Source organism: Python bivittatus, unplaced genomic scaffold, assembly GCF_059951505.1.
Source record: "Python bivittatus isolate LINGU-HERP-01145 unplaced genomic scaffold, Pbiv_v1 ctg000100_np1212, whole genome shotgun sequence".
Taxonomy (NCBI): domain Eukaryota; kingdom Metazoa; phylum Chordata; class Lepidosauria; order Squamata; family Pythonidae; genus Python; species Python bivittatus.
The window spans coordinates 4553924-4567752 of record NW_028277038.1 but is presented as its reverse complement, the minus strand read 5'-3'; the positions used below and the strand labels follow the sequence as shown (position 1 = coordinate 4567752).

Genomic DNA, 13829 nt, shown 5'->3' with positions numbered 1-13829 from the left:
TAGCTGAGCAGAAGATGATGAAGATAAGAGAGGAACATCACAAAATACAAAGGAAGGAAGAGACACTGGAGTGCCTTATGTGTCAAAGTTTGACACACTACCATTTTCTGGTCACAGAAGACAGTTTTTCGTGGTTTTGTAACAGCCTTCCCTAAATCCATTTAGACCAATTTTTGGCTCCCTCTACTGTCCCTATAAACAGATTTCCCAAAATGAGCATAAACGTGTAAGAAACGTTTATCTGGATATCTCAGTGAGCATCATAGAGATTAAAAAAACAACAAAAAACAGAGCACTTGTCCAGTCCAACTAAAAAACAACTAAATCAAATAAAGGTTAAAATTAAAAACTGGAAGCAAAAGCCTGTGTGTCACAGAAATCCAACAACTGCATAAATCAAATGGACCATTAAAAAAAGATACCTTGAGGGGAGAAACAGTTAAAAGTCCACCTTTTAAATTATCACAATGAACAGAGAAGAGTATAATTAATTTCGTCCATAGAAAGTATGTAATTTTTTTTTGCCACCTCACTTTTCTCAGGTGAATAGATTCTAAAGGGACTTTCTCAGTAATACTTATTTTTAAAATATGGAGCCTCTGCCTAAATATTGTGAATATAAAATCAAACAAAGGTACATTACATTGATGTGAGAGCTTTTCCTGGCTTAAATGGTTATTTTATTATTTTATTTATTACTCAGCAGTACAAAGTAATTAATTTCCCGTGTGATGGAGATGCAGCACTAATTACATCATTCTGAATATTTATTATGCCTAATGAACAATCCCATCCAATATGAAAGCCTACTCACTATTCACTATCCCTAGTTTTTTAGGACCACAGCCACTACCGTTATGATGGAAACAAACATACCATTAGTTTACTAACACTACAATTATAATATTTTTGATTAAAACCAAATCTGTCATATCTTACAAATTTAAACCTCTCTCAGGAAATGGTATCTGCAAGTCAAAAACTACATATTCCATAACTTTAACAAAGTTTAATAGCAACTGGGTCAATTCACAAGGCCTCAATCCAAAAAATACAAGTATCTCAGAAATAAACAATGTTCCGTATCCATAAGAAAACAACTTTCTGTTAAATGAATGACGCTCCAAACTGGAATTGCAGAATATAAAATATTAATAAAATGCCAAAGACTTTTTTTCTTTCTCTCCCAAAAAAGGAGGAGTGTTTCTAAGCTGTGGAATTGTGTAAAGCGTATTCACTGAGCTGAATGAAAGTTCAAAATAAAAGTATGGCAAAGTTTATGCCCAGGTTTTACAAATAAACAGAGATAAACACAGGCCAGTTTATAAAACGTTGACAACATGATTCAAACTACTTTAGACTGCAATCCTATATACAATTACCTAACAATGTCTCACTAAATTCAAGAGATAATTCTTGAAAAAGTATGCACAGAATTACATTAGAATTTTGTTTCAATTTTTCAGAAAGAAGCTGGAGATTGATTGTCTTACTGAAAAAGCCCAAAGAAAATATTGGATTGGGGTAACCAACTTGCAACTTTTAAAAAACATAATGAATAAACGTGAATCGGGATCCAAAAATTACATCCAAGTGATATATTATTTATACATGTTTCTCTTCCACAGCAAATATGTAGAAGAGCCACAGAATTCTTTGGATCACCCCACCTTCTGCCCCACCTTCCTCTCTATATTGGAGATCGCAAGTATAAATAAATGGCCTACAACAACTGATTCCTTATTAAAACTGTCTTTTCTGACAATACATTTGGGTTGCAACTAGAAAAAAATCTTAGATCATAAAGTGATGTGATAAAGCGAAGCAAAAACCGAGACTTACAATTATTTCAGGCTCAATTCATTTCATTATCTCATTTGTATTCTGCTGTTTCTTTGAAGAAACAATCACTACGCACATCGACTTCTCCATTTCCTTGAACTTCAACATTTTATAATGACCCCTCAAAGCTGAATTAAAACTCACTTCTAAATTTACCTCAATCCAAAATGCATGCCCTGCACGCTTACTTGCAACATTAGCGTTAATACCATAATTCAGAATGAATATTGCAGACTGATGGATTAACTGCTGGGCCAAACAATCTAGTCCTAACAATATTTCTCCCTGATAAAATTCTCATTCAACTTCATTTAGGTATGTCCACTTAGAGCCACAGCCTTCAAAACGCTATCTAACGTACCCTCAGTGTTAGCAGACTTACAAAAGCAATTCCTACCTCATCGTTGATAACTTCAGACTGCTCTTCCTCCTCCTCCTCCTCCAAATCCAAGTCATTTTGCCTAAGGTACGCTTGCAATGGCATGCAATGCTTCTTCTTAAAGGCTAAGAAATCCATCATATTCCCTTGCAGGTGTTGCAGGAAAAATAACTCAATTAAATACTCTTTGAAAGCATCTTTCAAAGTCTCCATTTGCTTGAGGTGGTGCTCCAGACACTGTTTTCTCATCTGAGCAGCTTCTGGAGTAGCAGGCGGGATTTCCTCCACTTTCTTTGCTTTTTTCACCACGGCACATACCGACGGTGCAAGAGGGAGGCTCGTCAGTCCTTGAGGTATACTCGCCCGAGAAGGACTTGTGGGAGGTGGTGGTGATGTAATTCCAAAAGCAGGCCCACCTACCCCAGCTATCAATCCAGCAGAAGTCCTATCAAATCCAAGGGGTCTGCTCAATGGCTGCCCTTGCTGCTGCTGTTGCATCCCTTGGATGATATTGCTGATCTGCGGTGGTAGGTTGTTTGTTGTAATGTGACCAGGGTTAGGTAAAGGTTGGATATTTCCTCCACTAGTTACGGGGCTTTGAGGTCCAAGATGGTGGATAGTACCTCCAGTCTGAGAATGGGGCTGGGACAGCCTGCGTTCTCTAACCGTGGCCGATGCGCCAGAGGATGAAAGCTGCACCTGAGCCGTGCCACCTTGAGCAATCTGGGTGAGGCCGGACCCTTCTTGATACACAAAGTGCCCGCTGTTCGAAGGGCTCAAGCTGATCTGCCTTACAAGCACGCTCGCGTCCACGAAACCACGAGTTGGACTCTGGCTGCACATCCCCAAGCCAGGCCCTGGGGTACCTGCCCGAACGCTTGAAATGGTCTGAACAGACACCGGGCTGGGCTGCGTGGGGCTCTGAGACTGAACTTGAGGTGGCAGTGGGGAAGTAACCTGGATGTAGGAAGGTGACCCATGCTCAAACCTTCTTTGCTGAGGACTGAACTGAAAACTGGGGGATGTCGGGCTTGGGATTGGCAATGGGGTAAGCGTGATCTGCTGGTTTGTTGTAGAAACAGGTCCCACATTCTGCAAGGTGATGTTCACGTTCTGCCCAGCTACTGGGCTTCTGCTCATGATAAACTGCTGGATTTGGTAACTGGGAGACTGAGGCGCAGAAGGACTTGCGGAAGGAGCAAAGGAAGGCGCTGGAGACTGTGGTAGGTTTGCCTGCTGATCTTCCCCCTCGCTGCCGGTGAAGGAACGGGACCGCTGGAGCTGGCGCTGTGCATTTTGTGGACCAGTCCCATGGTGCATTATCGCGCTGGCAGCAGTCTCAAATTCTAAAAGAAGATCGTTTACAAAGTTCCATTAAGAGAAACGTAAATCAAATGCCTCGTTACAGCACTTTCTACAATTCCATATCACAGTTCATAAACACAAAGAGAGATAAGAAGGGAAGGGAAGGAAAACTAATTTCTGAACAGCTTTTGGCTTTTAAGAATGATTATTTATTTATTTATCATATTTATATAGCCGCCTGTCTCACACAAGGTGACTCTGGGTGGCGTACAATTAAAAAATAAATACATGAAAACAATTACACATAAAAAACTGTAAAAACACACAAAACAGGAGGGGATTATGCTTGACAAGACTGAGGGAAAAACAGAAGAGCCAGACAATAGAAAATATAGACAGAATCTTGGAAGAGCTATGAACTAAGCTGTTAAGCATTTGTCCAAGAAATCACTATGAATCAAACCTAATTTGATGGCACCCATCTTCCTAACTAAAACATATATCTTCCTAATTAAATAAATAGGAACCTCTGAGTTAAGCATTTTAATGGTTGTCTATTTTTTCAGTATCTCTGGCTCTAAAGTTGACTTTACTTGATCAAATTAAAACAATTCATTTTATTTTAATTTTGACACTGGACACCAATAAGAGACCTTGGTGTTCAGGAGTTTTATTTATTAATTTGCATGCCACCTCAACAGGAACACTAGGCAAAGAAAGAAAAGAAACTCTAGACAGCGTACACACTAGGATTAAAAGCAAGAAAACTATAAGTAAATCAATAGTTCACAAGAATAGCAATATAGCCACAAAAAAAAAAAAGAGTAATAGTAGTAGCAGTAATTGTATTTTTATTTTTCAACTTCCATGCGACCTCAATCCCCAAAGAAACTTTAGGCAACTTGCATATTAGGATTAAAAACAAGAAAACTATCAGCAAGTCAATAGTTCGCAGGAACAGCCATACAGCCCCAAAGAAAAACAATAATCATAGTAACAGTAACATTATACAATACTGCGCAAAATTTTAGGCAGGTGTGAAAAAATGCTGTAAAGTAAGAATGCTTTCAAAAATATATATTGTAATTGTTTATGTTTATCAATTTACAAAATGCAAAGTGAGCAAACAGAAGAGAAATCCAAATCAAATCAATATTTGGTGTGACCACCCTTTGCCTTCAAAACAGCATCAATTCTTCTAGGTACACTTGCACACCATTTTTGAAGGAACTCGGCAAGTAGGTTGTTCCAAACATCTTGGAGAACCAACCACAGATCTCCTGTGGATGTAGGCTGCCTCACATCCTTCTGTCTCTTCATGTAATCCCAGACAGACTCAGTGATGTTGAGATCAGGGCTCTGTGGAGGCCAAACCATCACTTCCAGGACTCCTCGTTCTTCTTTACACTGAAGATAGTTCTTAATGACATTTGCTGTATGTTTGAGGTCGTTGTCCTGCTAAAGAATAAATTCAGGGCCAATCACACACCTCCCTGATTGTATGGCATGATGGATAAGTATCTGCCTGTATTTCTCAGCACTGAGGACACCATTGATCCTGACTCCATTTGCAGAAATGCAGCCCCAAACTTGCAAGGAACCTCCACCATGCTTCACTGTTGCCTGCAGACACTCATTATTGTATTGCTCTCCAGCCCTTCGGCGAACAAACTGCCTCCTGCTACAGCCAAATATTTCAAATTTTGACTCACCAGTCCAGAGCACCTACTGCCATTTTTCTGCACCCCAGTTTCTATGTTTTCGTGCATAGTTGAGTCACTTAGCTTTGTTTCCATGTCGGAGCTATGGCTTTTTGGCTGCAATTCTTCCATGAAGACCACTTCTGGCCAGACTTCTCCAGACAGTGGATGGGTGTACCTGGGTCCCACTGATTTCTGCCAGCTCTGTGGTGATGGCACTGCTGGATATCTTCCGATGTTGAAGGGAAGTAAGCATGATGTGTCTTTCATCTGCTGCATTAAATTTCCTTGACCGACCACTGCGTCTACGGTCCTCAACGTTGCCCGTTTCTTTGTGCTTCTTCAAAAGATCTCGAACAGCACATCTTGAAACCCCAGTCTCCTTTGAAATTTTTGTCTGGGGGAGACCTTGCTGATGCAGTATAACTATCTCATGTCTTGTTGCTGTGCTCAGTCTTGCCATGGTGTATGACCTGTGGCATGAAACTGTCTACCACAACCTCACTTAGTAGCAGAGTTTGGCTGTTCCTCACCCAGTTTTAAGCCTCCTACACAGCTGTTTCTGTTTCAGTTCATAACTGTGTTTCAACCTACATATGAAATTAATGATCATTAGCACCTGCTTGGTATAACTGGTTAATCATACACCTGACGCTAATCCTACAAGATACCCGACTTTGTGCAAGTGTACAAAGTGTGCAAGTGTAAGAACTGATGCTGTGTTGAAGGCAAAGGGTGGTCACACCAAATATTGATTTGATTTGGATTTCTCTTCTGTTTGCTTGTTGCATTATAACACCCCATCACATGCTAGGCATTTCTGTTAGTGCAGACTAGTAAAATCAGTTGTACGCTAACAAGGAAGCTAGCATGGAAAAGTACCAGCAACAACCTGGGGAAAAGCCTCAAATTTCAGGAGGCAAGCCCCCGCAGCTTGTCACGTGCTCAATCGAAGCACATGATCCCTTGTGTTTCATGTATTATCATATATGGTTATGGGCTTGTATTAGGTAGTGTGACGTATATATGCTTAACCCAGCCCTCTGATGCTTAACCCAGCCCTCTGATGTACTAACCCAGCCCTCTGATGTACTCAATAAAAGAGGTTTCCAGACTCCGGTCTGGGCGCTCTCACCCCCCTCGAAGGAGAATCAGTTTGGTGTCTTCTTTCCCCTCACTCATGAGAGGCCCGCGGTAACTGCGTGAATGTTACATTTGCTCACTTTGCATTTTGCAAATTGATAAACATAAACAATTACAAGATATATTTTTGAAAGCATTCTTACTTTACACCATTTTTTCACACCTGCCTAAAACTTTTACACAGTACTGTATATTTACAGGTAGGTCACGATTAGTGTGAGTTCAAATTGTTGCAATATCCGATTTAGTGTGAGTTATAAATTGATACCAGGTCCCATTTAACGAGAGTCAGAATTCAGTTACTGCAAGTCTAGCATGTGCACAGTTGAGGCTTTGGATGCTAATCACCTTGTGTGCAAAACGGGGAAAAGGAAGGTTTCGTTTGAGGAAAGCTCAGAAAAGAAGAGATTCACTTTGAAGAACTGCAGCAGAATACAAGAGATAACAGAGACAGTTACTGTTATACGGTATTTCATTAATAAACACCTAAACATTTACGTTCAAAACATTTCATTCCCTCTTTCCGCTGAGCTCCCTCTTTTCCACAGAAATCTCACTTCGAAGAGTGCGGATTCAAACAATGCAATCATTTCGTGGGATTCTGGAACTGCCCTCACCGGGGCCTACTTGCGTACACCGCTTCCTACGCCAAAGCCTTCTTGAGAAAGTTTGCAAAAACCCAGCCATCAAATAAACCCCAATAAAATTAAAACAATACTCAGCAAGACACAGACATTAAAAAAAAAAGGTGTGTGTATGGAAAAAACGCACTCTTCCACCATCTGCACCAGGAAAGCCCGGTGATTGACTGCAATTAATCTATGAACTAATTAAATTTAAAGCTTTTTCCGGCGGGGGGGACAGCCTCCCCCAGACATTTCCCCCCTGCTCTTAAGGGCTGGAGTTCCCTAGGAGCTGCAGGATCGATGGAGGGCGACTGTTTTGGGTGGCTTTTCGATCCTTTCCCTGCAGACGCTTCTCCGGACCAAATTGGCCAGAGCCCCTTTTTGTTGGGAGACGGGCGGCTGTCGCAAAGAGGATAAATACCATTAAAATAAAATAAAATCTCAGCAACCCACCCGTGAGCATTAATCGTGGCTGTTAACCTCGCTGGCAGGGATGATTAAGAGGAGGAGGAGGATCAACAGCCACGGCAGGTCTCGGCCGGCCGCCCTGCCTCGCCCGGCCAAGCCCACCGGGCAGCAAACGCGCCCTCCGTCGCTGGAGGAACGCCGCGATCGCATTCGCGTCCTCGCGCGAGCCCTTTCTGGCCCTCGCGGGCTCCCGTTATTTCTCACCTTCCAGGCGCGCGGCGCCTGGGATGGGTGGGGGGGAGGGGGGGACTGTAACGTTCCTTGCGACCGGCCTAGACCCACCGGCCCTGCCGCCCCCGCCGCCCCGCTCGCTACCTTTTCCTTCCCGCGTCGGCTCGCTCAGGAAGCCGAAGCGCGCGAGCGAAACGTCAAGCGGTCCTCGGCGAAGACAGCCCGCTCCGAGCCGGGCCCAGCCTCGGCCATCCGCTCCTGACAGGAAACGGACTGCGGCGGGGGAGGAGCCTGGGCAAGACAACAAAAAAAGGCGCATGCGCCGGCGGACGAGCGCCGGCAAGAGACAAAAATCACAAAAACGACGGTTTCCTTTTATTACTGTCGCGGCCGGTGGGGCACACTAGTGCGCATGCGGGAGAGACTCCGCCCGGCGTGGACTCGAAACGGGAGGGAAGCAGGGGAGAGTCCGCACTCCGCATGCGCAGCGGGAAGGAATTGCTGATTAAAGGGCTTTGGTCCTGCATTTTAGTTGTGGACCTTCTAAATAGACAAATGGGGTTTATGCTTCTCTTAAGGAGAGATGTACCCTATTGGTGCCCCCATTCATGAATTCTTGAATGCATTCATTCTAGTGCAAAAGAGTGCTAGTTTTTGCTCTAGTGCAAAAGCACGCAATGCAAAATAAATAGGTTTTTATTTCACATTGAAAATCAAGTTGGCTGCCCTGACCTTAGAGGGGACTATATAATAAGAAAGGGGGACTTAAGTTTACTGTTTGCACGGATTTTTAATTGGCAGAAATTGGATTCAAACCAGGAAAATCCCAAATCTGAAAGACAGATGTACTCGCAATTCTGTGCGGACTTGATTACGTGCCATCAAGACGTTGGCAACTCTTGGCGACCACATAGATGGATTTTCTCTGTGATGATCTGTCCATAACCTGGTCTTTCAGGTCTTCCAACGGTGCCCCCATCACCACTGTAACTGAGTCCATCCCCCTTGCTGCTGGTCATCCTCTTCTTCTCTTTCCTTCCCCATTTCCAACATTAGAGCCTTCTCCAGAGGGCTGGATTTTTGCATCGTGTGTCCAAAATATGTATGACAATTTGAGCCTGGTCATTTATGCCTCAGGTTTTAAATAGTAACCAATATACCACACATTTTCCCCCTCTTTTCCAACATAAGACCATTATTCCATGCTCTACATCTGGGCTGAGAGAGAATAGGCTTTGACTTCCTCCTGAGCAACAGTCCACCCTATATTTGAAGAAAGCTATTTTCCTTTCGTTTTCTTACTACGGAACTTCCCTGGTTCTTTCGATCTTTCTCCATAACTCTTAGTTCCTAAACCCCTGTTCGTTCTCACTGTTCTTCTCTGAATGTGTTCTGGGTGGTCTGACTCCTTCACTCAAATACAGCAACCAGAACGGGACCCGGATCTCAAGGCAAGGTCTGATTCTAAATTTAAAATGGTGCAAGTTTAAAAAAAAGTTTCAAAGAAGTCCAGACACAACCATGCTGTTAGAATTCAGTTTATTTTATATCATACACACCCTAAAGTCACTTTCCCAGACCTCTAAGCCCTGAGCAGTTTGAAGATACAGAAATGGATGAAAGACAACAGTCCTCCAAAGTCATTTAGGGGTCAGTTACAAAGATACTTGCTAGGATCCACCATAAAAATCCTTGATCTTTAGGAACAACCAGGTAGCTTTACTCAGCACAGAGCAAGATGTCTGTATAAACTGCTGGTAAAGGGACAAGACACAAGAAGTTGAGCAGGACAGAATGTTAACAACCCCTCATGAATGGGAGATCACCCCAAGACTCATGTGAGAACCAGAAGAAAATGTTTAGGTAGGGTAGACAGAACAATTAGATCTACGATCTGATCCTACCTCTATTTACTCAAGAGGCTGAGATCCTGTGTCACCCTAAACTGTGATATAACTTGGTTTTGGGCGCTGTGTGCCCCTGCCAATTTTAACTATGTTTTAAAAAGTGGGACTTGGGCTAACATGAAGAGCATTGTGGTTTTCCTATCGAACAGCTAGGCTTCTTAATGGTATAACCTAACCGTGCAATGCCACTAACACAGACAAATTCCTTCCAATGTTTTCAGGTTACAGCCCAGTTAATTCAAAGTACTAATTCATTCTGCTCATACCGAAAAGTGAGAATCTTGGTACATATCTTGTTGTGAAGATCTCAAGATAAATACATTATATACCCCTGGGATCTGTTCTGGAGATCAACTGCTGTTGTTACGTAGAAGGTATAATTGGGATTCAGAAGTTGCTATCCATCAAGGATATCACAGCTATATAAGTGCCTAAAGGGGAAAAAAACAAAAATAGAATAGTCTTAACAATACATTTAGCAAGCTAGATATGAGATAATTTACTGCTCCCTAAGCAATCAACTGATGGTCACCATCTTTCAAAACAGAATAGTTCTGAAAATATAATAAAGTCATAATAATTATATAAGTTGTGAAAGAATTGATGCCCACATTTGTCAGTTGGTCTATACAGTTACCATCTCTTCTCCAGTTTCGCATCCTATTAAAGGATAGGATTTAAAGATACTGTACCTATTTAAAGGTACACCTTAAAGAAGCAAATCCACCCTTTTTTACTTGGAATTCAGACCCAGCAATCCAACATCTGCCATTCTGCAGATGCTGGAGGCATCTCAAGCCATGCTGGGGTTACTTAATTTTTTTCTTCCTCAAGCCTTCTGAGCTGCAGGAATGCAAACATACTGATGTAAGAGAAATAAAATGTCTAAGCGTGCCTATTGCCCGCAAGCAAAGAACCAGTAATGTCTGAAGGCTGCAACTGAGGTTGCTGAGATGTATGTTTGCTCCAACTCTAGGCCTCAAAGGGAACCAAGCACCCTTCTGGACAGCGAGTTTGGCACACTTTCACTGTATCCTCAGGCAATGCCAAGACACTCCATGGGTTGTGGAGTCCCTGGAGTAAGGCTGAGGAAAGGCATAGGCTGCAATCAACATTCTAATTATTGCACCACATGTAAACAACACGGAGAGACAATTTGGTGTAGTGGTTGAAGCACCAGATTAGAAACTGGGAGACCGTGAGTTCTAGTCCCACCTTAGGCATGACGCCAGCTGGGTGACCTTGGGCCAGTCCCTCTTTCTCAGCCCTGGGAAGGAGGCGGCCAGGGCAAACCACTTCCAACCACTGCCGAGAAAACTGTGTGGACTTGTCCCTGGAGCCACAAAGCACTGAAATTGACTTGAAGGCATCAAAAGAAGAATTCAGATGGGCGTAGTGATTAAAGACATTGGACTAGAAGCTGGGAGACCGTCCTGCCTCGGGCACAAAGCCAGTTGGGTGACTCTGGGCCCGTCCCTCTCTCTCAGCCCTAGGAAGGAGGAGACCAGGGCAAACCACTCCCAAACATTTTGCCAAGAAAACTGCAGGGACTTGACCAGGCATCAACACGGACTTGAAGGCAAAAATAAAGCAAAGTGGCCATTAATTACAGGACAGTCGAGCCTCCCCACACCCTGCTTGTGAGCTATACCACCGTGTTTGCTGCTTAGTCTTACAAATCAGCAGAGCGCCTTGCCACAAAGCCAGCATACAGGAGCAGATAACCCTCCTGCTAGGATCACGCGCTATCGTTGCCCGTAGCTTCAGCTCTCTAGGTCCATCTTGAAGAGGCTGGAAGTGAAATGCTGGAAGATTTGGCCACCTCCCCCCCCTTTTTGCAGCACAGCGGATCCACTCCAGAAGGGCGAACTTCCACCCCCTGCTCCTTCTGGGTCATTTCTCCTCTCTTCCAGCAGATGAAGCTCCAGTTGCATTGAATGCTTGCAGCAGTTCAGAAAGCGATTCCCACCTTTGGATTCAGGACCAGCAAAACCACAGACGAAAAGTGCTAAGCAGCCGAGTTCACGATGGAATTAAACGTATCTATCTATTTATTCCTTTTTCCAATTTCACATCCTTGGATTCAGGATAAGCAAGTCCCCAGAGGAAAAATGCTAAACAGCCAAGCCCATGATGGAACTAAACTATCCATCTATTTATTCATTATTCCAATTTCACACCCTTGGATTCCTAAGCAGAACCCCAGAGGACCGTGCTAAACAGCTAAGCTCATAATGGCACTGAATTATTTATTTACTTATTCATTATTCCAATTTACATAGCCGCCCCTCTGCTCTATAGGACTCTAGGCGGCTTGCAGGCAATTAAAACAGAGAGGAAAACAACCCAGAAGAACAACACTATTGGAAAACGAGCAAGAAACAATGTAAAAGCATGCAAAAAAAATCATACAATACATAAAACTCACAGCCTATAATCCCATTCATTAAAAGCAACCACTACAGCCATTGCACCGACTGTAATTTTTATTTATATTTGCATTTATGTCTCCACTTTAAGTTCCCACCACCCAGGGGAGCGCCCTCCCCTGTTGCTTTTTTTTTTTTATGAATTTAATCCTCTTTTTTTTTAAGAAATTGAATTTAATCCACTTACAGTTTCGACTCCTTTTTTCCCCCCGTGTAAACTGCACCACTGAACGAAACGCTCCAGATCCAAAAAGGTGGGTTCTGCATCGGGCGATACCACTTAAGAACCCCCCTCTCCAGATCATACCATTGCGGGCCCTTCGTGGGGGGAGAGAGATTTTATTGGTCGATTCCAACGGAGAGCTCCGGCAGCGCAGGCGCGAGGGATGGGTCAGCCTGCCGATCGCAAGCGGGAGGAGGAGACTGGCAAAACAAGGTTCCCGCTACGGAAGTCAGCAAGGGCAAAATACAGCGGAAGGCGAAGTGTACAAAGTCGCCTCTCTTAACCAATGGGACTATAGAGTGAGAACACGTGACATATTTAAAAATGCGCTGGACTGTGAACCGCATTGCTTTTCAAATGAAGCTTCATATCTATATATCTATATCTATATATCTGTACGTTTTATTTTAAAACTTTTAACAAACAAGGTTGATTCTTGCATGGAAACTCTAGTTTTTGTGAAGCTTTGCAGGGCCCCCCAAAGAAAAGAAAGATTTTACTAACCTTGATGATTAATTTTCCAGCAGGTTTCCACCAATTTGTTCATTTTATAGTGGATTTTAATGGATTATTTAATTATGTATGGGGTATTTTAATTTATAGGCTTTTGCTTTTTAATTGTGAGCCGCCCAGAGTCACCCATTGGGGGAGATGGGCAGCATACAAATTTAATAATCAATAAATCAATAAGTAAGGCTGTCCCACGGTCATCCATTTCGCTCATAAAAATATATTCACATAGTAACAGGATCCACAGAACAGGTTAAAGTTGATTTAATCTTGTTCGCATCAGCTTAGCTGTAAATTCCTTTTGGTAGATGGGTGGCTATATATAAATTTGAAATAAAATAAAATAAAATACCATAACCTGTTCTTTCAAGTCTCCCAATGGTGCACTTACCACCACTCCATTCACTTTGCTGCTGCATTTTATAATCGTTTTTGAAATGAAAAAAAAAATCTATCTAAGGAAAAGTCTGCACTTCCACAAACAATGCAATTTAAGATCTGGGAAATAAAAATGCCCCCCAGTCAAGATACTCCATACTTCCCTCTACTGATAAGTAAAGCCTGTTTTCTCAACGTAAAGCCACTCTGATTTTTGGGATCCTGAACCGAAGAGTTTTTATGCCATGCTCTCTTAAAATATTCCATTTTATTAACCATCCACACCTCCATTCCCCACCACTTCGGTGGCTACAGAACTGAGCGGTTTTGGATTTGTTCTTGTATTTTCCGGGAATGTTTTTATTCTTCTGTTTTTTTTTTTTTAGGGGATTCCCAACCATCCATCCATTCTCCTTAGCCACCTACCAACTTCTGAGACCCAGCTCTGACTAGCTGATGACAATTCTTTCTCACTTTGGGAATTGGTTTTGGGAACTGAGACAGCCATCGCACAGAATCTGTCCAGGGAGAACAATTTTTTTTTTTAAATCACACACTGATCAAAACAATTGCACCGAATGCTAACTTACATTTCCCTTTCTGTTCTGGTCTAAACTTAATATAGCCAACTGCTAAGCAAAACAATTACATTCTGATTTCTTTTTCTCGAAAATGCTTAGAGTGTTCCCTGACCTCCCCCCAGATCAACAAAATCACAGCTGCATTGTATGCAACCTGGACTACAAAT

At 42.6% G+C, this 13829-nt stretch overlaps 1 protein-coding gene and 1 non-coding gene across 11 annotated transcripts in view; both read right to left on the bottom strand.

Moving 5' to 3' along the window:
- The window catches only part of EP400 (E1A binding protein p400), a 56184-nt gene extending 48268 nt beyond the window's left edge, over positions 1-7916 (bottom strand). For 9 of the 10 annotated variants that reach the window (XM_088135308.1, XM_088135310.1, XM_088135312.1 and 6 more), the window contains exons 1-2: positions 7779-7916; positions 2240-3567 (exon numbers count right to left, since the gene is read on the bottom strand). In XM_088135308.1, the coding sequence (XP_087991434.1) occupies positions 2240-3541 (1302 nt within the window). In that variant the 5' untranslated portion in view covers positions 3542-3567; positions 7779-7916. Of the gene's footprint in view, positions 1-2239; positions 3568-6717; positions 6792-7778 lie in introns of all 10 variants that reach the window. The other variant, XM_088135309.1, reaches the window with a different exon arrangement.
- Positions 7917-10497: 2581 nt separating this feature from the next.
- Positions 10498-10635, bottom strand: LOC112540406 (small nucleolar RNA SNORA49). Its single transcript, XR_003084487.1, has one exon. It is a non-coding gene; the product is annotated as a small nucleolar RNA SNORA49 (small nucleolar RNA).
- Between the last annotated feature and the right edge of the window lie 3194 nt (positions 10636-13829).